Source organism: Taudactylus pleione, unplaced genomic scaffold, assembly GCF_031769625.1.
Source record: "Taudactylus pleione unplaced genomic scaffold, aTauple2 ptg000609l, whole genome shotgun sequence".
Lineage (NCBI taxonomy): Eukaryota > Metazoa > Chordata > Amphibia > Anura > Myobatrachidae > Taudactylus > Taudactylus pleione.
Genome location: NW_028285011.1, coordinates 4,067,671 through 4,094,298, shown reverse-complemented (window position 1 = coordinate 4,094,298; position 26,628 = coordinate 4,067,671). Strand labels below are relative to the sequence as shown.

Below are 26,628 nucleotides of genomic sequence, written 5' to 3'. Positions count from 1 at the left end.
CAGTCATATAGTCCTTAGTCTGCCCTGTTCCACTTGTCCACATGTCCGTGGTTAAGTGGACATTGGGTACAACGGCATTTTTCAGGACACTGAGGACACTTTTTCTGACGTTTCTGTACAGTCTCGGTATCGCCTGCCTAGTGAAGTGGAATCTAGACGGGATTTGGAACCGGGGACACACTACCTCCAGCAATTGTCTAAATCCCACTGCACTAATGGCGAATACCGGACGCATGTCTAACACCAAAATAGCAGTCAAGGCCTCAGTTATACGTTTTGCTTCAGGATGACTGCTGTCGTACTTCATCCTCCTCGCTAAGGACTGTTGGAGGGTCAATTGTTTAGTAAAAGTAGTGGTGTTCCTACTTCCTCTCTGGGATGATGAACGACTCGCAGCAGCAGCAACAGCAGCAGCGGCAGCAGGAGGCGTAGCAATGCAGGATCCTCCGGAGGAATCCCGGATAGGAGAGTCAGTCATGCCAGTGACATGGCCTGCAGGACTACTTCCGATCCTGACTAAGGAGGAAATTGACGAGGAGGGAGTTGACGGTGTGGTTTGCAGGCGCTTGGATACAACAGGACAACGGGATTTAGGTGTCCCTGGACTGCTTACGGTCTTAGCCAAAGTTTCTGAACTTGACAGTAACTTATTATGAACGCGCTGCAGGTGCCGTATAAGGGAGGATGTTCCTAGGTGGTTAACGTCCCTACTCCTACTTATTCCACCTTTACATAAGGTACATATGGCAAGACAGTTGTTGTCCGGATTTGGATAGAAATATTGCCAGACCAAAGAGGTGGAATGTTTGGTCTTCTGCCCAGGCATGACCGTGATGGGCTTTTTCATCCCACGGACAACAACTGTCTCCCCCGGAGCCTGATTTAAACAAACCACATCACCATCAGAATCCTCCTCGCCAACTTCCTCCTCAGCGCCAGCTACACCAGTATCCTCATCCTGTTGTACTTCAACAGTGACATCTTCAATTTGCATATCAGCAAGTGGACTGTGGGTGCTCCTTTCAGCACTTGCAGGGGGCGTGCAAATGGTGGAAAGAGCCACCTCTTCCCGTCCAGTGCTGGGAAGGTCAGGCATCGCAACCACCACCACACTTGGACTCTCCTTGGGGATTTGTGATATCTTCTTAGAATGCACAGTTCTTCGCTGTGCTTTTGCCAGCTTAACTCTTTTGATTTTTTTAGCGGGAGGAGGGCTTCCATCGTCATGTGAAGCTGAACCACTAGTCATGAACATACTAGGGATCGACCTTAGCCGTTCCTTGCCACTCCGTGTCGTAAATGGCATATTGGCAAGTTTACGTTTCTCTTCAGATGATTTAAATGTTTTTTTCAAGGTCATTTTCCTGAACTTTGTCATTTGGGATTGTATGTGCCCTCTATTATGACATTGGGCATCGGCCTTGGCAGACGACGTTGATGGCATGTTATCGTCTATGTCATGACTAGTGGCAGCAGCTTCAGCACTAGGAGGAAGTGGTTCTTGATCTTTCTCTATTTTATTTTTATCGGAGAAAGTTTGGTCCTCCATTTATGTTATATCGATTTGATATATACGTGCGGCTAAACACAGAAAATATTATTTTATTTTTGCTGGAGAGTAGTGCACTTTGTGGGTTACACCAGCCTTTAAGAAATGAGCCAGAAATCCGAACCCGCTCACCCCTAATATATATATATATATATATATATATATATATATATATATATATATATATATATATATCAGTGATGATGCTAGTAAATAGAAGTTTCTTCAGGGTCCATATGGATCCACAGGGATACCATGGAGATAATGTGGTTGGTGTGATTCAGGCACCAAACAGTTAAGATTTCAGCTCCCGGGATGCCCCTGGTCGTCCTCCACATATACCTGGCCACAGGCATTGTTGTTCATTTGGTACGGCAGGATTCAGACGCTGCTCAGGCAGTCCGAAGCTTTATATTTTGCATTTTTTTATTTTATGTTTTTGCGTTAGCAGTGCTGAGCGTCTGAATTAAGATGCCTGCACTGCGACTCAATCTACCGCCACTGGGCCGCAATACCATCTCTGGTGATTTCGGCGGGTCACGGCAGAGCTTGCTAGCAGTGATGCTGGGGCCCGGCGCGGACTGCAACCGGACGCACGGAGATATCCGGTTACGGGTAATCGCGCGTGGCAGTCATTGCTTCCGCCAGTGGAGATGCACTGGAAGCCACTGCAGTGAGGGCCCTCCCTCATTAGACCGCCAAGGCCTTATCATCCGACGCCAGGGATGGGCAGCAGACGCTTCTGCTGCCATGAGGCTATCGTACCCGACCGGCTGACGCAGCTTAGGGGATGTAAGCTCTCCCCAGGCAGCTTCTGCCCCCAACCCAGACGCGATTCCATCACAGGTTTTCGCGCGTCTGGGACGCTCCTACTACCCTTCTCGTGTATATGAGACGCTCACAATCCACTATCTGTGCTCTGCTGAAGCGATTGGGTCTCAAGAGGTTTTGGGTCAGTCTCCCTGTATACTTCTCCCTTGGGTCAGGTATATGGTGCTATATTTCCTACCAAGCCTCGTGTTCGAGTAGTTGATTTGGAGTCTATTAAATTACATATGCACTATGTTTGTATGCTAGCTGCTATGTTAATACTGCCTTTTATTTCTGACTGTCGGTTATAACTATCACTGTTTTTTCTCCTTTCTCCTCTGGTATAGGTGGATGGGGGGGGTTTCTGTTTACTTCATATTTACCAGTATTTGTGAAGCCTGTCACATTGCATTGTCACCTTTTATTATTGAATATTTCAAAAGGTAAAGGGAAACAGGAGGTTGAGGCCCCTGTGCTGGTTTCATGCAAATCCTGTTTTGCAGGCTTGTCCTCTCAGGACTTTGACAGCACATCAATCATCCTGTATAGTTATAAAGAACCATATCACCAATCCAGTCGATTAGCCCCTGTACAGGAGCCATCTTGAGTGTCTCCTTTTTTCAGGTGATGACACAGCTAGTGGATCATTTGGCTACTTCAACACTGCGTCCTTTAATAGTATACTCACAGTATGCTATGTTTGTCCCTTCTATACATCCTTCCTGGATGGATGTTTATACCCACTCAAGTCAGAGTATGGCTCAGTTTGCTGTTGCAAACAGACCAGTAGTCACTAAGGCGCCTTAAGCAGAGGTTGGGTTTTATCAGTCTGCTCAGCATGTAGATTCAGACGCATCATCGGATGAATCAGATGATGCGCCGTGTTCTTCTCCAGGGTCTTTCCCGGAGAGGAGGACCATCCTTCTACAATGATGTCTTTTTTTTGGTGAGGGCTTTCAAATCAATCCTAAATATACAGTATGAATGAGCTGGCTCCTAGAAAAAACGCTCCAGTATTTAAACACCGGAAGGTGGTGAAAGCTGAGTTTCCTAAATTTGGGGAGGGAGGGGGGGAGGGCGCAGTCAGCTCACCGAATTGATAGAAGAGTCATGGAGTAAGCTGGATAAACGGAAGGATTAGCATATTTTGTATTCTTTCCCAGCTACTGAATGTACTAAGTGGGAAGTCCCTCTTACCGTGGACTCTCAGGTGACACATTTAGTCAGGAATGCTGCGTTGCTTATTCGGTCAGCATCTCCTTTTTAAGATCCTACAGATAGGAATTTGAAACATGTCTAAAAGCAGTATTTAATCATCTAGAGCCTTTACTTGAGCAGCTATGGCTAGGACTTGGGTATCCAAGGCTGTCGAGGACTGGGGCATTGGAAGATATTCTACCAAATGCTACCAGAGAACATCTGACTTATATCTCCCACATATGGGAATCGATGCCTATTTGGGAGAAGCTGCAATAGATGCTGGGGTCCTTGCTTCTAAAGCATCGGCAGCCTTGGTTGTGGCTTGTAGAGCCCTTTAAGGTCATGGAAAGCAAATATACGGGGGTCTAAGAAGGCTCTGGAATCCTAACTTTGAAAAGCTACTTTTAGGAGCAGGATTAGATGAGACACTGCCTACTCTAACACAAAAGAAAAGGGGTAGTATAATGGTGCACTATTCGATAAACACACAAATAACTTTTTATGAAATATTAGTTAAATTATTTCCCCTCCAGGAATTATAATCATGGCAAAGTATTTAAAATAATATATAAAGAAATTGATAATTGGTAGCACACACCCTTTTGACTATATTTATGTAGATAATTGTAAGCTTGTGAGCAGGGCCTTCCTACCTGTATATCTCTGTTATTACTCAGTTTTGTTCTATTAATGATTCCAATTGTTAAGCGCAACGGAATATGCTGCGCTATATATGAAACTGTTAATAAATAAATACCATAATATATGAAGAAATATATGGGGTGGATGTCGAATTGAACCTGTGCGGTGGTTTTCTGTTGTCAATGATACTGCCTACTCTGGCATCTTCAGATTCTGAAGGTTTGCTATCAACAGCTCCATTAAAGTCTAGGAAGTCTTCGCAGGACCATCAAGCAAGCTAAGAGGTCCTGGTCGGCCAGACGTCCAGCTTCTAAGCTGGACGACAATTCCTCTGCCTGATGGGGCGGGCCTCCTACTGGGGGAACCCAGGGTGGGTGGCCAACTTCAATTTGCGGACTACTGGCATCAAATCCCGGTTCCTGTGGTTCAACAGGGAAATAATTATTAGTCCAATTTATTTTTTAGTTCAGAGTCTCATTGCCCTATTCTAAATCTGAAAACCCGAAACAAGGTTATACGTGTACCAAAGTTCCCTATGGAAACTCTTCGATCAATGGAACCTCGGTTTGTTTGTTTTTTGACTTCTCTGGACATTCATTGTGTACTTCCATGTGCCGATTAAGCCATCACACAAACAATTTCTAAGGTTTGCTGTCCTGCAACAATATTACCAATTTCAGGCACTGCCCTTTGGGTAAATGATGGCCACGTGGGTCTTAACCAAAATAATGGCAGTGATGACGGCCTATCTCCAGGATTCAGGCAATCAGAATACGGCCATACCTTGGCGGGTCTTTTGATAATGGCACAGTCTCCAGCTGTTCTAAAACACTATCTTCAACTGACCATTGCCTGACTACAGAAGCACGGCTGGATAATTCATTGGAAGAAATCTTCTCTGTCTCCAATACAGCGGATGGTACATCTGGGGGCACAAAGGGTGTTTCCGCCAGAGGACAGGATGGTGGTCCTATCATTGCGTGTACACAAATTGCTCTGCAATCAAAGGGTATCCATTATATCAGCGATGCAGGTCTTGGGGTAGATGGTATTCACCTTCGACATGGTGGAATATATTCAGTTCCACTCCAGGCCTTTGCAGCAATTGATTCTCTCCCGATGGAATGGACAGTATCGTCTAATACGGTACCAGAGGATCCTTCTCACTCCGTAGATTCGTCTCTCTTGTGGTGGCTACATGGGATCATATGTATAAAGGTTTCCCATTCTGGATCCAAAAGGGGTGCTTTTCACCACGGACGCCAGTCTACGCAGATGGGTGACGGGCCATCAAACCTTTCAGGGAAGATGGACAAATCAGGAAACTCATCTGCCCATAAACATTCTGGAGCTTCGAGCAGACAATGCGCTCATCAGGTCACAGGACCTGCTCCAGGGCAGGCCTGTCCAGGTCCAGTCCGACTACGCGACCACAGTAGCCTATCTCAATCATCAGGGAGGCACGTGGAGTCATGTGGCCATGAGGGAAGTGACAAACATTCTATGAGCTGAATGTCATTTTCCGGCTATCTCTGCTATATTCATCCTGGGAGTCCTCAATTTGGAAGCGGAATTCCTAAGTCATCAGGACATACACGTCGGAGAGTGGGTTCCCCGCCTGGGGTTTTTTCAACTCCTGGTGGACAAATGGGACATACCAGACATGGACCTCATGCCATCACGTCACAACCATAAGGTCTCCATGTAAGGGTCCAGGACCAGAGACCCTTCAGCCACCTTCATGGATGCACTGGCAGGAAGATGGGACTTCAAGCTGGCGGATCTCTTTCCTCTGATTTCCCTCCTTCCAAGGGTCCTCAGGAAATTCAAGCAGGAAGATGGAACAGTAATACTACTGGCTCCTGGTGGCCTAGACGTCTGGTTCACCGACATACGGAGTCTATCCATAGATATTCAGTTTCCTCTTCCTTTATGGCCGGATCTGTTAGTACAGGGTCCCTGCCTGCATCCGGACTTACCTTGTCTGTCCTTGATGGGATAGCTCTCATATCCAGCTCTGTAATTTAAACTATGCTTAGGGCACGAAAGCCTTCCTCTACCCACATCTATTACAGACTTTGGCATTCTGTTGGGTGTTCCCACAAGAAAGTATGACCCTAAAGTTTTAGGGTTTCCTAGGTACTTATATTTTCTAGGCTGGGTTAGACTTTGGTCTCAGCCTAGCCAACCTGGGAGCGCAAGTTTCTGCACAGTCAGTCTCAGAAGAGAATTGCTGCTTTGCCAGAGGTTAGAATTCTTTTTTTTTTTTTTCAGGGGGTTCTCGGAGTTCAGCCACTTTTTGTCCCACTGGTAGCACTGTGGGATTTGTCTTTGGTACTGAAGGGGCTACAAGCTCCCCCATTTGAACCTCTGGACTCTGTAGATTTGAAGATGTTGACATCGAAGACATTTTTTTCTCCTCGCTATCTTTTCTGCACACAGAGTCTGAGTATGCAGCACTTTATTGTTGCTTCCCATTTCTTTTATTTTTTTCTCACCAGGTTAGAGCTGTCCTCCGTACAGGGAAGGGGGTTACCTTTTCTAAGGTAATGTCCCGTCTTCATGTGAATGAAGAAATGGTGTTTCCAGCTTTTTTTCAGTCTTAAGATTTTACCTGTAGGTGAAGTCTCCCTGGATGGGGTTTGTGCTCTCCGCATCTATGTGGAGCATACAAACTCTGTTAGAAAATCAGACACTCTTGTTGTGTTATAAGAGTTTTCACAAACAAGGTTGGCCAGCCAACAAACAAACTCTGGCTCAATGGTTACGTATGACTATCTCCCAAGTTTACACTAAGGCTGATCTATTTACACAAAATTAATCTTACTTCATCAGCATGCCCTTTAACACCTATCTGCCATAATTTCCTGTTCCTTCCTGGATCCTCTACTTTGAGGTTCCGTAACTGATTTTAATGTAGGGATTTGATTCTCCACTGATTTATCTGATCAAGGCCAATGGTTATCTCTGTCAGCATTACATCTCTTAGACACCAGAAAATTGTTTGGGAACGAGATCTTTGACCTCCTCCGGATGATGAGACTGCAGATAGCCAAAAGTTCTTTTGCAACCAAAATTAAAGAGACTGCATACAAAAATTATCGGTGGTATTATACTCCTGAAAGACTTCATAAAATGTTCCCATCTACTTCGCCCGATTTGTTGATGGGGTTGTGGCTTCAGGGGTACTGTGATCCATATTTGGTTGACCTGTCCAATTATTATTCCCTTCTGGGACTCTGTTCATAGCCTCCTAAATTCCCTTCTAGAGGCATCCGATCTCAAAAGATACCTGGACATTCTTATTGTGCTTACCCACCCCCGGATATTGGCAATTTTCTGTGAAACTGGCTGCACACATCCTGGCAGCGACAAAATCCCTTATCGCTCTAAACTGGAAAAATACCTCCCCACCACTTCTCTCTGTACTTAAGTCATATTTGGCATATTGCGATCATAAAGGAGATAACTTGCTACCTCCATGACCGAGGGCATGTTTTCATGCAAGCTTGGGCTCCCTGGTTAATTGCTGAGCGCAGTCCCCCTTCCGCTAATTCTATGCATGGACCTATGGGCGATGTCTGATGTTTTCCCTCCAACTTTTTTGTTTTACCCACTAGGTTGTTGTACTTTTTTATTTTTATATGCTTATTCTGCATCGACTCTCATGATGAGTCATGTTCTTCCCCCTTCCTTCCCCTCATCCTACCCTCTGTTTGCTCCTTTCTTTTCCATCAAGTATTTGATCAGTTTTTTTTTATAGATCATTTAAAATAAAGAATTATAAAAAAAACACCTATTGTGAGCACATGTTTTAATACCATTTAGGTTTGTAAGGTGGATGTGGCATGATCTACTCCTTTGTCATAATTTCTGCCAGTTCATAGAGGGTTAAGATGGAACCCTAGGAGTATATTGATCATGTCTAACCAGGAGTGTTTATTTAGAATAGTACAGTTATTTAAGCTTTAGCACAAGCGCACACATGATCACAAGCATCCTGCCCCGGGTGATTTATTCATAGCTTTGTCCTACTATTTACAGAAGAAAGCCTGACTTGCTTACAATTTCTGTAGGTCTTTTTTGCTATACACATCATAGTAACACTGTTTTGTGAACGATTTGCCTTCACCATGGACATCGCATGATTGCCGGTACACATCACCCAATTTAATAAACGATCAGTCGTTCATTCCATAATTAATATGTATGGTGCCCCATGCGATATTGTGTGATTGGATGTGCAGCACAGCCAACCATGCGATATCGCATGTGAACGCAGGAGACAAATTGGGCATACACACTGCACAATATGCCCGATTTGGCCAAATTGGGGCGATATCGCTCCAGTGTGTACCCGGCTTAACTTGACATTTTAGTACATGATTAGCAGCGTTGTTTTCTATGAAAAAAGTATCTGTACACATAAAAACAAAAAAGGTACGGGTACCCACCTAAAGTTACAAGTTGACAGAAGTTTCAAGTCTGCCCCTAAAGTTCTCTCTCCTCAGGTGAGGATGTTGCTGTATCTCACTAGTCCCACTAGTAACTATTTATAGCAGTGTTGAAATATTGTCTGTGTTTAACTATAACTTGTGGCGAGTTGTCATTATCCTTTTGTTGACCTTTGCAGGAACCTGATAAAATGAAGGGAAAACAAGGCATTACTGAAAAAGCAGAGAGTGAGATCTGTAAAATAAAAAAGAGTAAGAAAGTGCTTGGCATCAACAAAAAGGAGACTGTCACAGAGGTAAAACCCAGGTGAGTGACAGGAAATGCTGCTTTACAGTGGATTTGTGTTTCCCTGGAAGAAAGTTGGGCATTAGCAGCAATTTATTAGTGTTGGGAAGCCTTTTATTGTGCACACAGCACATTACATGATCTGATGACTAAGCTGCCAGGCACACTGCAAAGAGCATTACTTGTATTAAATGTTTAAAAGTGGTTAAAATATAACTTTCGTTTAATCTAGTCCTTTCTGTCTCTCTAGCTCTTTGGAGTTGCCATACACCACTCCACTGGAAAACAAGCAGCATAAAAACTTCTCCAAAATTTCTGTGCAGCACTCTCTAGCGAATGGTTCAAAGCCAAGGAACCTTCAGAAAGCCAGAGGTATTTATTTTTTTTTTCTCTTCTAGTTTTGGATATTTGACCCTCTGGGCATTTGTCACTAACAGCCTGTTGTTTCTTTAGAGTGGCCTATAACTTTAACTATGCAATGGCAGCCTCTCACACGAGCATGGCATGTTAATGTCTTGTGCAGGTACCAAGAGTAAGTTAGTGGAGAACAGGCAGTCAATGCTGGCGAAACTTCTTCCTAGTCGTACTGGTCAGGAACTAGGCAACACCAGCAGTTCAGAAGGAGAGAAAGATTCCCCACCGCCTGAGTGGGACTCTGTGCCAATTCACAAAGGCAGTTGTGAGTATGCACTTTCACTGCTCGGATCTCTTAGGTTATTATGCTGTAAGCTGAAAACCTATGTTTAAATGTAGGGTGCCATAATATTCTGCACCACCGTACATTGAGTAAATATAAGCATACATAACACGCAAATATAAAATGAGTGCATAAGGTATTAGGTATGCTACAAGTGGTAGACCTGTCCCCTACCCAATAGCTGGTTTTCAAGGAACATTTAAAACTTTGGAATTTGGGAGAGGGCCTCAATGGGCATAAGTGGAGAGTAGTTTGGAGGTGCACATCTGAGGGAGAAGTGGGAGGTGCTAATCACTGGGGAGCTAAAACACGTCAGCCTGAGGAAGGTGGGGGGGGGGGGGGTGCAGAAGTCAGACTGAGGAAGGTGGGGGGTGGGAGTGCACAATTCAGCATGAGTACTGTGGGGGGAGTGCACAACTCAGACTGAGGAAGCTTGGGGGGAGTGGGAGTGCACAAGTCAGCCTGAGGAAGGTTGGGGCGAGTGCAAAAGGAGAAGTAATGAAAAAGTGGCACATGTAATGTAGGGCCATGTATGTGAGGAGCAAGAATTGTGAGGGGGGGGAGGGGGGCAGAAGTCAGCCTGAGGAAGGCGGGTGGGGGGGGTGGAGTACAAGTCAGCCTGAGGAAGGTGGGTGGGGGGGGGGGGGTGGAGTACAAGTCAGCCTGAGGAAGGTGGGGGTAGTGCATAAGGAGAAGAAATTAAAGTGGCACATGTAATGTAGGGCCATGTAGGTGAAGAGCAAGAATTGGGGGGGAGGGGGGTTCACAAGTCAGCCTGAGGAAGGAAGGGGGGGGCAGTGCACAAGTCAGCCTGAGGAAGGGAGGGGGGGGGAGTGTACAAGTCAACCTGAGGAAGGGAGGGGGGGGGGAGTGTATAGGGAGAAGTAATGAAAAAGTGGCACATGTAATGTAGGGCCATGTAGGTGACAAGCAAGAATTGGATTTTATAGTGATTGCGGAGCTGTTGTAGTTGTTGTCATTTTACTTCCACCTTTACTCTGACAACAGTAGGAGATAAATTTTGCTCTGGAGTTGAGGATAATAAGTTGAAGTGAGGAAACTGGGTGCGAGGAATGCCAGACGAATGGGCAGAGGTCCAGGGATTTAGGGCGTTTAGGTAGATTTCGGTGTCATTGGCATATAGCGGTGGTTCTGGAGTCCATGGAGATCATTAGTTCACAGAGGAGGTGTACAACAATATGAGCAGAGGGGCACGACTGTGCCTTGTGATAACCCCATGGGTACAGGAAGGGAGGATAGGCTAATGGTAGAGACAGATGAGCACCTAGAATGATTGATTTGTGAGTTATTGGTAGTAGTCATTCCTTGTATTCCACACGATCATATTGGATAAAAAGTGTCTCCGACATTACCAGTAGTTTTTCTTTACACTCTTGTTACTATTTTGAAGAAGAGAAAAAAGTCTCATTACACCTTTTATAGCATTTATTAAGTACCTGGGGGAAAAAGATGACGACAGTGTTAATTATGGGTGGCAGCATATGTTAGTGACTGTATAGCTCTGCCTATTGCCTGTCCACCATTGTTTGCAGTTGGCTGGTACAGCATGCTGGTGGTACATGTATAGAGCTTTGGTACAGGAGTTTAATGATTTTGTTGCATGGTTGTGAATGCTTTCATTCATTTTATTCTTATCCATTTATTTCCTTAATCTGTTTAGTTACTAGAGCTACTTTTCTATGTTCATAATCCACCTTAGTTTCTTCTTTGAACCTCAACAATGACTGTAAAGAAACCTTAAATGGAACTTCTCAAAATCCTTACATAATGGAGTTTAGTACATTATAAAAACCTCACTAAATTATTCAGTTAAATTACAAATGCCATTAAAATTAATTCATGATGTGCACAAAATTTGCCAGAAAGAAATGTCCCTATTGTAGATGCAGTGGCTTTGTTCAATGTAAACTCTTAGATACTTTTTCTGTTCCATTTAATTTATTTCTTCCTTTGGAGCACTTTGTCTATTAGACAGTAAGGTACGCCATAGTTTAGTACATACTGTAACATGTCCCTTCTATAATGTTCTTATAGCAGCAGACAGCCTTTACAAATTGTCTGTACAAACCCATAATGCTGATGACTTCTTAAAACAACGGCAAATTTCACCAGCTACTACCTCTCCCTCTCCGCCCCCATCATTGGGCTACGGGTTAAGAAGCAGCTACAGCAGCATTGTGAACAGCACAACCAATCAGTAAGTATCTTCAGCACCCAAACATGTTCTAATAAGAACAGTGTTATTGTCTTGCTTATTTCTCAGACTTCACTTCTTGAAAATCCAGGCTGGCAGATGGCATCTGTTTTCACACTGTAATTACATCTATAAAGAATATTGTAGCAGACACAGAATGGACATATGTCAAAAGTCAAGATGTGAGAGCCCAAACTAATTGTCTTGACATTTTTATTTTGGGCTACTGTTATAAACCCAGTGTTGTACAGAAGTCCCCTTAGGCACAGTGCAAAATCTGATCTTGGGCCCTCTAAAAATTTGAAACACCAGCGTGACTTAATTAGCAGATGTCCCAGTTCTGAATTGCTGCAGGAATGCTGTGTAGTGCTTTCATTATATGGTGGTTTTGATTTAAAATGCCTTTGATCGCTACTAAGCAGTCCGTGTTGCTACTTAGTTGCAAAGAAAGGGACGAATACAAAGCACTGGGATCGCACACTATCTTGGAGTAACAGTAGGGATCTCTGAGCCTCACCTCCCCATTGTGGTTTCTTATGTAGCTACACCACACGAGTACATATTAAGTAGGGATGTGCAGGCTCTGATTAGTTCAGATTTTCCCTCCAAATTCAGATTTTTCCCGCCAAAAATTGGGTCTGAGCCAAAATGTCATCTTTCATGGACAAACATCATCTTTCGTGGACTTTTGTCCAGGAATAATGATGATTGTCCATGAAAGATGACGTTTTGCTTCTTTCTGAGACCCGATTTTTGGCAGGAAAATCCGAACTTATCCGAGCCTGCACATCCCTAATAAGTAACCTGAGAAGGTTTTTAAGCATTCCGGTCAAACATTGGAATGTACTTTTTTTCTTGTATTCTCTGTCTTGTGTAGCACTTCCATGTCTGTCTTCTACGTTTTGTTGTCAGTGTGACCCTTCTTTCTATGCTTGCCATCAACCTATTTCATCTGTGTTCTTTCCACCTCTTTCATGCTTTTTTTCTAGATTCATCTCTGATTCCTACTCCTTTCCATTGTGCCCCTGTCAGTGTCTGTTTTGGTAGTTAGTATTCCCTCTGCCTCTAGACGAAGATTGTTAGCGGATGAATGCAATAGAGAAATCCTGCATAATTACATTAGCTGAATGCATTGACATGTAAATTCAGCTACTGTATTTATATTCTAGTCTTAAACTATCCAACTTTTCATCCAACAAACCAACTGATCAACTTGTCTGACCAACTAAATGGCCATGAACTTTTTCTTCAGACCAGCCAACTGAACAACTTTTCTATCCATCTGAGCGATTTTTCGATGTCACAGAAGTAGATGGGCACCGTCTGCCCACTTTTGTATGTTAAAAACAGAATAAAAATAAATTATAACAAAAAGTCGTGTTTTAACTAGAGATGTGTGGGTTCGGCTTTACTCTGATATGTTCGGATCTCAAAAACAGCATCTTATTGGCTATCAGCTATCATATGTTTTGGATAGCCAATAAAATAAATCCGAACTTGCGGTAATTTGCCGTAAAGAACCGAGTAAAACCGAACCCGCACATCTCTAGTTTTAACCAGCACTGTTGCTTTCAGCAGAGTGCTGGCTACCCCAAATTGGGGGGGAAAACTAATGTAGGGACCCCGATGGTTTCAGAAAAAGCAACTGGGCTTTGTCAGCCTGCTCTGGTGGAACAGTAGACTAGGTACACCGTGGGGTGGTAGGCTGTCCCCACCATGATTTGAACCAGCCCCGGCCAGTTAGCACCATGGCTGGCTTCCCCAGGGGAGTCTGGCATATAAATGTGTTTGGGGTCCCCCCTCTCCTTGGTATAGCTCAGTGGGTATGGTCTGGAAGTAAAAGTATTAAAAATATAATGAACACACTTTCTTTGAATTACTAGTCCCAGTATGGCCTGGTTGCCAAACATTTCTTGGGGAATCAAAAACTTCCTTGGGGAAGCCAGCCCTGATGCTAACTGTGAAGTCATCACTGCATGTTCCCACTCTATGGTTCTTCCATCTCAGGATGGCAAAGCCCAGTGCTGGCTATCCTAATATCGGGGAGCCCATGTCTTCCCCTGATTTGGGGGTTACCAGCACTGGGCTTAAAGTGCCAGTGCTAGTTAAAAAGCGGGGGAGCCCCACAAATTTTATTTTTTGATAGTTCCACTTTCTTTTAACATACAGAAGAAGACAGTGTCTGCCTACTTCTAAACAGAAAATCATTATGTTGAAGGGAAAACATCCAACTCTCCCCTCTCACTGGACTGTAATTGTTAGGTTTGTTAAATCGAACCTGTTTAATTTAACCAACTTGTTGGACAGACTTTTTTTGAAATGTTTTTTTTCAGCATTTTTCGGCAGCCAGACAATTTGTTTTGCTCCCATACACTGCAGGGCTGTTGTTCCAACCAGCCAACTAGTCAGTCATGCAGCGTATGGTCAGCTTTCTCCCTGGCTGCATCAAAGGGTGGTGTAAAGTAAGTGTTGAGATGGGAAAAAAATGCTTTAAACCATGTAGTCTGTCTATAATAATAGTGAAACCATTGCGCTTAATAAGTGGGCAGAAAACATCAGCTGGAAATGTAGGTGTTGTACCGTAAGTAACAAGGCATCTTTCATTTTAGTGAGTTAAGAAGTAATTCTACTGTCACTAAACATAAGCTGACTAAAGCATCCTCTCTGCCTGGAAGGAATGGCAATCCTACATTTGCTGCCGTAGCTGCAGGATATGACAAGAATCCAGGTAATTTAACGTTCTAATGAAGTTCACCATACTCTCTCCTGTCTTTCTATTTTTCTCAGTGTTCTGTTTTTCTATTTTTGTTCTAAACCAGGTGGCAGTGGCTTATCAAAATCATCTGTTGCTAAAAGTGACTTACTTAACAACATCAGTATGTCGCATAATCCTTCCATTGACAGTGATACCTCTGATAGGTAAGAAATAAAGCAGAATTATGATTGCATGTTGTGAACTGTTCTTGTGTATACATAGTTTATGATGTAATGCAACATTACTGATAGTAGGGCATTCATTTTAAACAAAACTGTGACTTGGTATTTGTGTAGTGCTAGTGTAGTGGAAATGGTTTCCCTAGTTTGGAATAACGTATACTCTGTACTGGCCTCAGTGCTGTCAGCTTGTTTATTGTGCATATTTGCAAACTGCCCTTAAGTTTGCCAGCATGGGCTTATTTTAAGGCTAATAAATTGCTCTGTTAGCAATACACAGTCTCTTTAACAATCATAATACAGCAATCGTGTAGCTCTCAATCATTTACAGTATATCTAATATGACATCCAGTTTAGGCATTTGAGAGTGACGACCAGCCTCTTGATAAGCCTGACTGCTAGATTAATTTAAAATAATTGCTTACTGTTGTGAGTATACTCATTGTACACTTGTTTCATATTTAGTTCGGGTCTGTGGAGTCCGATCACTGGTCCCAACAGCCCTGACTATGCTCCACTCAATTCATTCTCTACCTTTGGAACCAGCAATTCCTTTAACTTAACAGGAGGTTAGTAATTAAATTATTGTGCAATTCTAAATTATTATTTTTTTTCAAATAATTGTGACAAAGACGTGTTCATTGAATCTCACATAGAGTAATGAATAGGCCACATTTTTGTGATTACATTTTGCTTTTAAGTAGTTAACTTAAATTAAACTAACAGAAAAAACCACCATTAACCACTTTACTGGCTTAAATTTTTTCCAAAAATGTCCCCAAAATTGTCGATTTATTTTTTTTATTAGCTCTTATTTACATAATTTGCTATTTAAACCTGATTAAATATATTTAAAAAAAAACAACTTAAAATCACGTTTAAATAGCTGTTAATTACATAATGTGATAATAAAAAAAAATGACCATTTTAGTGACATTTTTGAAAAAAAGATTTTATAGTTTAAAAAAAAGTTATCTGGGGGACAGAGCGAGTGGCAGCTATATGTGTGTGTATGGAGAGAGCGAGTGTGATATTATATTGTACACATTGGCCAATTACTGTGGCCAGCTGTGATCGGGCACATGGGGGGCAGAGGCGGAGCTTCGACTTCTAGTGCAGATTCAGCTGCACAGAAGGCGGAAGGAGGAGTTGCCAGGGATACCCCTGGCTGGACACAACAGCAGCCGTGGCTAGCTTCCAGGAGCAGCGGCTGCTGCTTTATAGAAGACGTGACTGGAGAGGGAGCGACACAGGAGCAGCCGCGGCTGGCTTCCAGGCAGAGTCTCTCCTGGTGCTTCCTAGTCGCTTTGCATTGCAAATTAGAAGCATTTTCAGCTAAAAAAAAATGCCTGACGCTAGTATACGCTGCATGGCGTACTGAGGCTAAATGAGCAAGTACTTTGTCCAAATTGGGATAGAATGGTAAGACCCAGGCACAATGGTATATATTGTCTTTTTATGTATGTTACATTGAAATATTCATGTGCAGAAAAACAATGGTTCCCTCAAATAGGCAATTTGGGTCATGTTTCTCATTTAACCTCATACCATAACTAAAGAACCCAACTGCTCAAATGGGCTTTTTCTTTGGCTTACGAAACCAGAGTCTCAACCAAAAAGTTAAGGAAGTAAGGGTAGTTGTCTCGCTCCAGCACCAAAACTTGCACATTTTCTGGGTCTTCATTATGAATGGGCACACACATATATTGGCATTATGGAGTACATGTTAATACCTTTCATGGGATTCATGCCAATTACAAAAGCATGAGGATGACAAGGAGTTTGGGCAAAGCAACATTTATTTCATAGTCATGCCAGATTGAGGGTTAAAACAAAACTTGGACATTGGTTCAGTTTGGTAGAAATTTATTTTTTCACCTTTGTGGTTGACAAGGACCTATGGTGTCACCCCTTAAGACACGGCTGCCAATTATTTTTTCCAAACTACTAAACTTTCACGATTGTAACATTATTGTAATATTATTTAGGCCAGAGAAAATGATGTAGTGAAAGGTGGGAGACCTCACAAATCCATAATTATATCTCAGCACTATTAGTGGATTACCTGCTGCAAATGACTAGTACTGCATCTGCTATTGCCTCTAAATAAAAACAATGCAGAGAGTTTTCTGAAACTTTCTCAGTAGTTGCAGGGATGATGGCAGGCAGAATTTGAGAAGTGGTGCTAATGCTGGTAAATCCAAGGCTGCATCTCACAGGCGCCTGGTCACATGAGTGCAGCACAGGACCCGGAAATACTGTCCCCGATTATGCGCATTTCACACAGAGCATGTTCACACCAGAATTTTTTTTATTTCAGCAGGCTCTCTCATCCCTGAGCATACCCATCACCTCTTCCTGCAATATGATTACATTTCAGGGGAGATCTGGTTACCTTGTGGGAAAGCAGAAGCCCGTGCAACTGCACGGCTTTCTAATCCTGTGTTGGGGGTAACCCACTCTTATTAAACCCATTTGCTGAAGGCAGTGAATAGGTTAAAGTAGAAGGGTTTCCCCTGGAGCACACAGGATTAACAGTTTATTTTCCCTCAATTCTCCTATAAATACACATTGTGTGCACACATTATACAGTATTATGCTGGAGCATTGACAGGGAAATGACATGTGACTCAGTCATTTATATGTAAGTCCAAACGGTCTGAGTGAATTTTTTTTTTCTCTCCCTCTTTTTTGTGGCCCTTATTGTATCAATACGAGTGTATCGTGTTTTTTTGCAGGGTATATGATGACCTCTGATCTGTTGTTCAGATGAGCAGAGCATTATGATTTATGTATAGATATATATAATAATTTATTTTCTGTGTGAATTTGAATTAAAATTATACACCTTAAGGAGGCAAACCAATATATTTAATAATTATTGCTCAGCGGAACTAATTTTACACAGACAGTAGTGGCATCTAATATTGTGATGTATATTTTATATTGTAGACATTGATCACAATGTCTTTGTAAACGATATTTACAGTTTTTCCTTCAGGAATTAACACAAAAAGATGCTTGGGCTACTAACTCGTGAGCAAGCCACTTAACCTATAGTAACAATGAAAGGTTGCAAGTAACATAAGCAGCGACTCTGACATGTAGTATACGGCAACTTCATGAGTCAGCATAAGCTGCCTGATTAGTGCTTAATATATAGTTGGATTTTTCTGCAAAATAGATCTTGAGATATATATGTATTCATATCTAAATACATAGATATATATATCTGTTTCTGGGTGTGCATATATGTATAGATTGTGTGTGTAAATATATATATATAATCATATATATATATATATTGTGTGTGTGTCATTTTGGACTTGAGGAGCCTGTGCAAATTCCGATTATGAACTATGGAGACCAAAAATGTTCTTAACAGTGCCTAAAAGTAGATTTGTCCCAAAAAATATTAATAGATATCTACAAATTTTTGGCTTGAGGAGATTGCACACGCTGAGGAGATTGCACACGGTTTATCCTTTATTGCTCCTCTCCCTGATTTCACATTGAGATAATACATACCTCCATTTCTTTCTAGGCAACTAAGCTATACAATGTTGAAAACGCAAACAGACAGACGTTAACGATATCCCCAGATTGAGCTGCATGTACAGACTGGGAATATCGTCAAGCGTTCATCGCTTAGTGCATACACACTGGACGATTTAAACGATCTATCGATCAAAGATGTCGTTATCGTTCACAAATATCGTCCATTCTGTATGGGGCTTAACTACACTCAAGGACAAGCTCCACCTCAATTCTGAATGTTTCCTGTTACACCTGAAGTCCTCTTATGTACCGACGTTCTATTGCAGATTATGTCCATTATTTCACTGGACATATCCTCTTTCCTTCATAAGTGGATTATTCATACTAAGAGAATGGTGCAATTTCTATCATTTTCTCAAGCTAGTTCCAAGGGGTAAATTTGGACTGTAAAGTTGGCTGCCTCTGCTAATCCCTAGCATTATACATTTTCAACCCATACGACTCTTCCCTTCTGTAAAAAGAGTAATATGTGACACACTATCTGAATATTCCTTCTATGTGGTTGAACATATCCAGATGTCTATCACAGGAATTTCCCCAGTCAACCAATAGGAATGCTGATTGAGAACCACTACCCACTTCTTTTAGTGACTTCCTATCAAATTCTGGATTAAATATTGCACCTTTCTTCTGTCATTCAGCCAATAAAATCACTAACTCGTTTCAATTATCTGATTTTCTATTCATATGTTATCGTCTCCTGACTATTTCTAGAGGTCCTTCGTATCTCTTCTATATGTCATTGCTCATTAGTGATAACATGCAATGAGCGCTTAAAGCCCACACACCTGATAGAAATGAATCCCGTTTTGGCCTACATTATTGACCAATTAGCTATACCTGGAACAGAGTTGGGACCAATACTATATTAGAAACAAATCTACTTAACCCTCCTTGGTAGTGTGGCGCACTCAGAGGTTATACTAGTGAGCTTATTCAGAGAGATGTCCATACGGCTATGGGTGAAATGGAATTAACATACTGTATAGGTGAATCTCGTTGGTGGAAGAACTTGTTTGCAAATTCCACTGCATTTAACTTAGCCTGGGGTTTGTTGGAATTGTTTGCTATAGAAAATTCCTTTTTATTTTTTTATTTTTATTTTTTTTTCCGTATTTGATCAAATGGACTATATGGGTTCGTTTAAAAATGTTCTTGTTTAAGAAGCCGAGCACTCCTCCATCAATAACATATATTCACTCCGTGATGGATGAACCAAGCCATTTCCTTGAGGAATAATTGAAACCTTTGTAAACTGTTAGCAAATGCTGTATGTCCCAAGCAGATGCATAAATGTATCTGGCAAAGGTTAACATGATACACTTGACATCGCAATTACATTGGAAAAGATCCATCCAATATATAATATATATACATTTCTCATGTAAGGCTGCATGTGTTTGAGGAATCATTCTCTAGATTACAATAAATCAAGCACCTACCACCATTATTCTCCTCAGACAGCCTTTAATATTAGAATGGTTTGCGTATGGATTCCTGGCGGTTGGGATGCCGCTGGTGAGAATACCGACAGCAGCATCCCGACAGTCAAAATCCTGTCACCCATACAGAAGCACTAACCTTAGTGCCTAACCCTCCCCTAACTCCCGATACTTACCTTCTGGATACTGGAGCCAGGATCCCCATGCTGACCGTTATTTAGATCGTCGGCATCCCGCACGTTGCAATGCTGACTACATCCCACTAGAATAGCGTATCAGAATATCAATATCTGTCATGAAAACTGCAGTGGAAGAGTGTTGGTTTTGCAGTTGTTGCATTTGGCTCCAAGTGGCTTTATGCTTCTGCAGCTGCTGCTATTGCCTGTAGGTTGCAGTTGGCTTCACCTAATACAGGTAAACATGCAGTCTAAAAGAGAAAAAAAAAGCAATACTAATGGGTAGATAGCAGCCCCCTCTCTAAAGGAAAGAAGCAGTGTACGTGGGAGCACTGATCCCTATTCCATATATGCAATCCCTATAGAATCATTGCCAGCTTGTGCAAGATCAGAAAGTATACAAAGTTTGCAAATGTCAATGGTAGAAGATGGCTGCTGCTGATCTTTATTCCTGGGAGACCTAACTGCATCCTTACAGAAACACGTCAAAGTATAAATTGGATTGTCCACGTTATCCCACTTTGCTGCTCCAGTGGGTACTTTCTTACTTTAGTTATTCATTTATAATTCAATCTTATTAAGAGGGGAATTAAATATGGTACCTCTTTCATTGCCTGGATGAATGAATTTGCTTACAATAGAATCAAAAACAAAAATAGCTTTCTATAATAATCAGCAATTCCCAATTTATTTACCTCCACAATTTTCTTTCTTATCCTTAATTTAAAGAAACGGAAAAGGTTATGCTTGCTGCAAATACCTAACAATTGGGGCAGTTTAACTCGTACTAATGTTCATATGTGTTACATTGTGGTCCAAATTTAATTGTATTGCCGAAGTAGCACGGGCTACTACATTTGGGCCGGCATCTTAAACCACAGTGATGCCAGGTAAATGGAGGGCTTTAGCCAGCATTAGTAGGCTACAACTCTGAGGTGGGTGCATGGGGTTTGGTGTTTTTGCTATTTAAAGATAACAGTGGACCCCAGTACTGTTCTGCATAATGCCTTTAAGGTATGGAATATGATCAGTGATGGGGCTACTACGCAAGTAAGCCCTGCAGCTGATATGGGCCCATTTTTAATAGAATAATAGAAAAGAAAAATGACTTTGTTGCCTCCTGAGTCACCAGTGTATTTGCAGTGTACTTTGTGAATTTACATTAATACTGGCTTCTGGTGTTAATTGCCTATGTAAACTGTGAGATATATTCCCATTATGTTTTGAAACCTTTTTATGTGTTACATAATTAATCTTGCACTAAATTATTTTTCAAGCAGTCTGAGTGGACTACCTGCACTTAGTACATATTTTTCTCTTCTTATCACAGAGGTTTTTAACAAACTCTCGTTTCCCCGAAACACATACTCTCATGAGTCTCAAAAGAAATGGACAGATTTTGAATCAACGTCCTCAATCTGGGATACTCCTGCCGTAGATTCTGTACCTACCTGGCCAACCAGTACTGGATCCCCAACCCATGTGACATCTGTGAGTATAGAGCTCTGTAGCAGTCTCCGAAATGGTGGGGATATTTTGTTACTATTTATTGCTAAAGTTCAACTTCACAATAAAAAAGGGGACCTATAATGAAAAAAATAGCTTTTCATCCAGCGCCTTTCAGTGGGTGCTAGAAAGGGGTTGGGTACGGGATGCCAGCGCTCAGGATCCTGATGCTGGCATACCGACTGGGTTAGAGTGCAGACAGCTACTAGTAAGTACCCTAACCCTCCCCCTAGTGCCTAACCACAAACCCTCCACCTTACCCCAATACTTACCGTTGGGATGTCAGCGGTTGGGTTGCAGTCACCGGGATTCTGACTGGTCGGGATTCCGGCGCCAGCAGCATAACTACATCCCCTAGAAAAATGGAGGGAGGGGGGGGAGGAGTTTGCAGAATAAATATTGTTCTGCTTTTCGCACCTTTGTTCCTCTTACAGAAGGTAACCTGCTCTTACTGACCATCCTTCATCTACCCCTGTTACCATTTGCTTCCGGTGTTGTGTAACTACTGCGGCACCTCTTTGCTGGTCCCTACTGCTGGGTCCTCCAGACCACTTGCTCTAAATCAGGACTGTAGAGGAGCAGACAGTGTACAAAACTCCCTGTCCCTTTAACCAGCACAGGTAGTTTAAATGTGTCTAGCATCTGAACCAGTCAGCATATACTCCTGCTACAGCCAGAGCTCTTTGAGCTAGACTGTGCTACTTTACTCCATGGGGTCTCCTGGGCACGTACCTGCAGGACTCTCTGAATACTGCCGACACTATAGGAAAGTGGTTCTGCTGCAAACTGAGCCAGAGCAGGGGTAAAATGCTGCTAGGGCTGTCCCTATCTCCATTAGACACCAGGGTGAGTGTTGCATACAGTACATTTCTATATTCAACATTTAAATATTTGCCAATGCGTGTGGCGTATTGGAGATCTGCACCAGTCAAAACATTAATTTAACCCTTAATGCACTTTTATAAATGGTGACAAGTCCACTGTAAAGTCACATTTACTTGTTTGGTAGCACTGGGTTTAAGTTATATTACACTTGTAAGGATAAAAGTAAAAAATCTTTATGTTCACACGAGAAGGGAGGGGGGGTAGTTTTCTTTAGATAACGCAGTACATCATCCCTGACAGACAACTTTTAGCTCACTACAGAAGATCACTTTCCCAGCTTCATGACACGCTGTGTGCTGCTGGGACTCTGATCCGGTTTCAGTCACAAGGTTGCTGTAATTCCACAGATGGCAGCTTATGTACATAGTAAATTCTGTGTAACACTCTGAAGCTGGCAGCTGGTGTCACCATTTCCTCACTGTACATGCTGGTTAGGAAGTGAGCTGCACTTAGCTCCTCCCGCCTTGCATTGGCTAGATCTAGATTTCTAGAAACGGATTTCAGCTTTGCTTTGTGTTTTAGTTACTATGTAAAAGAGAGAATTCCACTATTTGTCTGACAGTGCACCTATCCTTTCAGTAAGCACATTGTTCATGTGGAGACGCGCATATATTCTATCACTGTTATGTTAATTTGATCACTGGGCTCATTTTTTTTATTACAGTATAAAGGTCATTTTAATTTTACCTCAGTTGAGCAAACAGTATGAAATGAACTCTGCCCTGAAAGAATATATACCTTGTATTTCTTGGTCTAAATTACTTTTACTCTAAATAAGTAAAATAAGGACATGACTTCACTGTCACCTGCAAGTATGCGTGTGGTATTCAGTTCAACTAAGACGCAGAGTTTTATCAATCATCATAATTAGGTGCCTGGTAATAGACTGGCACAGTGTCCTGGCTCATTTTTAGTTAATAGCATTATATTTTTACTTTATTTAAAGCAAATTATTTAATATGTCTAAACTATTGTTATGTAGGTTTAAACTTGTACAAGTTTAAACCTACATGTCTTATTTTATTCTTGACACTTGAAACTAAACTGTAACGCTCATTCTGGGTAATAGGCACTAGGAATGAGGTGGGCTTTGCCAGTGGAACAGGCACCAGGTTTTTTGTTTACAAACTTAGCAATGTTCAGGTGTCTGAACAATATTTCTCCAATACACTCAAGAAAAACTTGTCACAGTTTACATTAATTTGTAACATTTTAGAAAATGTTGTTTTGCTAAATTGTCTGTGCAAATGAGTGACACAATTGGTCCGTGCTTGATGCAATGTTTTCTCTTTGCAGTCCATCCTTGGCAACAGCAGTAGTCTGTGGTCTACAACCACTCCATTCAGCAGTTCCATATGGTCCAGTAATCCAAACATGACCCTTCAATACACCACTCCAGCAAGCCCTCTGCCTGGCATTGATCTCATCGGAGCTGAAAGCACCTGTACCACCTCCAGCTCTCCTTCAGCTTCTGCTTCTCATAGCCCTGAGAGCATGCCAGGACAGACTTATGACCCCTGGAGAATGTGGACCCCAACCATCGGGAGGAGAAGTTCAGACCCTTGGTCTAACTCCAATTACCCACATGAGAGCTAATGATTACGCGAAGATTCACAGTGGTGATAGGAGTGTTGCTGCAATATCTGCCAATTATTTTTGAGATAACTTTTGTTTTCCCTCTTTTCTACCAGTCGTCATCACCTGTTGGGTTTTTATTTATTTTTAAAAATTCCAAATTCAAGCGTTTCCAAATCCTATATCATTTTTAGTCACCAGTTCCATTTATTTTACGTTTTCCAGATTCTTTTTAAAGTTGCGCAAATAGAGTATGGATAAACATATTCTGCAGAAAGTGTCAGGAAACGGCATGTTAGGGAATAGCACGGGTACAAATTGCCACCTCATTATCATTTTATTTATTTTGAGAACGTGCCACAAAATAGCCCTATGTATGCTTGCCCTGAAATGTAAAACCCAAAGAGCAGGGTTTTTTGTTTTGTTTTTAAATGACCGCATTTCCCAAGTATTATGTTTGTAATAAAGGTTAAGAATGCATTACATAGCGACTGAGGCTATAAATGCTGATTTTGTATTGACTCATGAACAAAATGCTAAATGCAGCCAAGAACCCTGTGCGTTATCCTCGTGGACTGCTCAGCACTTTCCGCGCTCTGTATCACATGCATTTTTTTAAGAAAAATAAAAAAAACTTAATTTTACATGCTCCTTGTAAAATCTTGTGGGAAAAACAGGATTTGTTGAGCAATTCATACAACTTTGAGTTGTAATTTAAATAAATGAGGCACTTTTTTTTCACTAAAAGTGCGTTTGTGTGTTTCCTTTATATCTAATCTACTATGTCTTGCAGACTTCATGCTAAATACAGTTCCACAACCATAGTTCAACATACAATACATGCAAATGATACCACTGATTGTGTATAGACATCCTTAACACATGATCATTCACACTCATTCACATTGTATAGCTGGCGCAGATTATGATTTTGTGTGGGTTTGGCAAAGGCATGTGATAAATGTGGTATTGGTGGGAACATTCAAAAAAAATGTTTATAGTGATAAAAAAGGGAAACTAATTTAAGCATACTGTGGATTCTTATTTAAAATCAGTTTCTAAATGAAACACAATCAAACATATCCTAGTAAACTGTGTGTCTGACATGCACTGTTGGGATTGGATGGTGGCATGTGTGTATAGTGTGTGTGCCCTACATCTGGGAGCCTCCACTGCCAGAAACTGCTCTATATATTTCCCTACGGAACATGAGTCAGAGATCCCAGCACAGGATGAGCAGGCTGACCCCACGTCCTGTCTGCCCCTTGTAGCTAGAACCTTGTTTGACTGGCAGTACTCCCAGCTGGAGTTGGCTGACTTGGAAAGGGGGGGGGGGGACAACATTGTGGAGGAGGGTAAAGGGAGTTGGGGGGGGGGGGGGGACTGGAAACCGGGGGGAAAGAGATGAAGTAGGAGAGAGGGAGAGTGACGTGGAGAGAGAATCGGAATGAGAGGGGACAAAGATGGACGGGTGGTGTTTATGCATTTTGCATACTCATGACCCAATGTAAAATTTTAGTGTCTCTGTTTGATAATATCCATACATTCCAACTGATCTGATTTAGACATTCCCAATTTTACGTCTCTTTCCTGCTGTAGGCAAGTCATGCCCCATGTTTGGGAATAGGGTCGACAGTGCATGCACAATCTTCAGAATTTGAAAGGTATGTAATATTCCCAAATAATACGCAAAGGAAATTTCATACCTGCCTCCGTATCCAGCAGAGGTAATGGGAGAAGTGTGGGACTACCAAAGTAAAAATTGACAGTGCCACCAGCAGTCCAGACAGGGAAATTATATGTTTATTTGCATTCTAGGTGAGTGAAGAGGGGCCTCTGTATTGAGGACAGTAAGTGAATATTGGAGAGGGTGATTGATATGGAGGCCTGTGAATTGGGAAGTGTGAGTGGTATGGGGGGGGGGTTGTGTATTGGATACATTGAGAGAAGGGACTGTTTATTGGGGAGTAACGGAGAGAGCCTGATATGGGCCTGTAAATTGGGCAAAGTAGAGTATTGGGAATGATGAGTGAAAAATGGGATGTGTATTTAGGAGAATGAGTAAAGATGCTGTGTGTTGTGCAGAGGAAGTAAAGACAATGACTGTATTAAGTAGATGAATGATATGGGGCCTGTGTATTGGGTACAGTGAGTGAAGAGGGAGGTGCTGTATAAGGTTGTTTCTTGACGTGGGCAACGCCGGGCACAGTGATTCTCATTTTCTCTCTCTCTCTCTCTTCTCTCTCTCTTCTCTCTCTCTCTCTCTCTCTTCTCTTCTCTTCTCTCTTCTCTTCTCTCTCCTCTTCTCTCTCTCTTCTCTCTCTCTTCTCTCTCTCTCTTCTCTCTCTCTCTTCTCTCTCTCTTCTCTCTCTCTCTCTCTCTCTCTCTCTCTCTCGTGTGAATGGAAATCCAACCATGCATGGATCTAGATTTTTTACTTTTCACCTCGGTGCTTACTGTCTTGAGACAAACATGTAAAAATACTTCTAAGGACAAGACCTACTTTGCACATGGGTTGTATAAAACTGCACTTTAAATGAAAGACTTTAAATAACAGCCAAATAGTTTGAATCTCCCATATCTGAAATGCTCGGTTGGGTACACGATCCTAGCACTGATGCCGGTGGTCAGAATCCTAGCAGCGTAATCCTAACCGTAGAAATCCTGATGCATGCAGGTAAGTATTCTAACCACAACCC

General features: G+C 42.0%; 1 protein-coding gene across 3 annotated transcripts in view; it reads left to right on the top strand.

Moving 5' to 3' along the window:
* TMEM131 (transmembrane protein 131) overlaps positions 1-24,676 on the top strand; it is a 299,432-nt gene extending 274,756 nt beyond the window's left edge. Inside the window, exons 33-41 of one of the 3 annotated variants that reach the window (XM_088454094.1) lie at positions 8,835-8,962; positions 9,192-9,313; positions 9,465-9,620; positions 11,697-11,856; positions 14,463-14,581; positions 14,673-14,772; positions 15,253-15,356; positions 21,294-21,454; positions 23,651-24,676. In XM_088454094.1, the coding sequence (XP_088310220.1) occupies positions 8,835-8,962; positions 9,192-9,313; positions 9,465-9,620; positions 11,697-11,856; positions 14,463-14,581; positions 14,673-14,772; positions 15,253-15,356; positions 21,294-21,454; positions 23,651-23,950 (1,350 nt within the window). In that variant the 3' untranslated portion in view covers positions 23,951-24,676. Of the gene's footprint in view, positions 1-8,834; positions 8,963-9,191; positions 9,314-9,464; positions 9,621-11,693; positions 11,857-14,462; positions 14,582-14,672; positions 14,773-15,252; positions 15,357-21,293; positions 21,455-23,650 lie in introns of all 3 variants that reach the window. The other 2 variants (XM_088454093.1, XM_088454095.1) reach the window with 2 other exon arrangements.
* Positions 24,677-26,628: the final 1,952 nt, after the last annotated feature.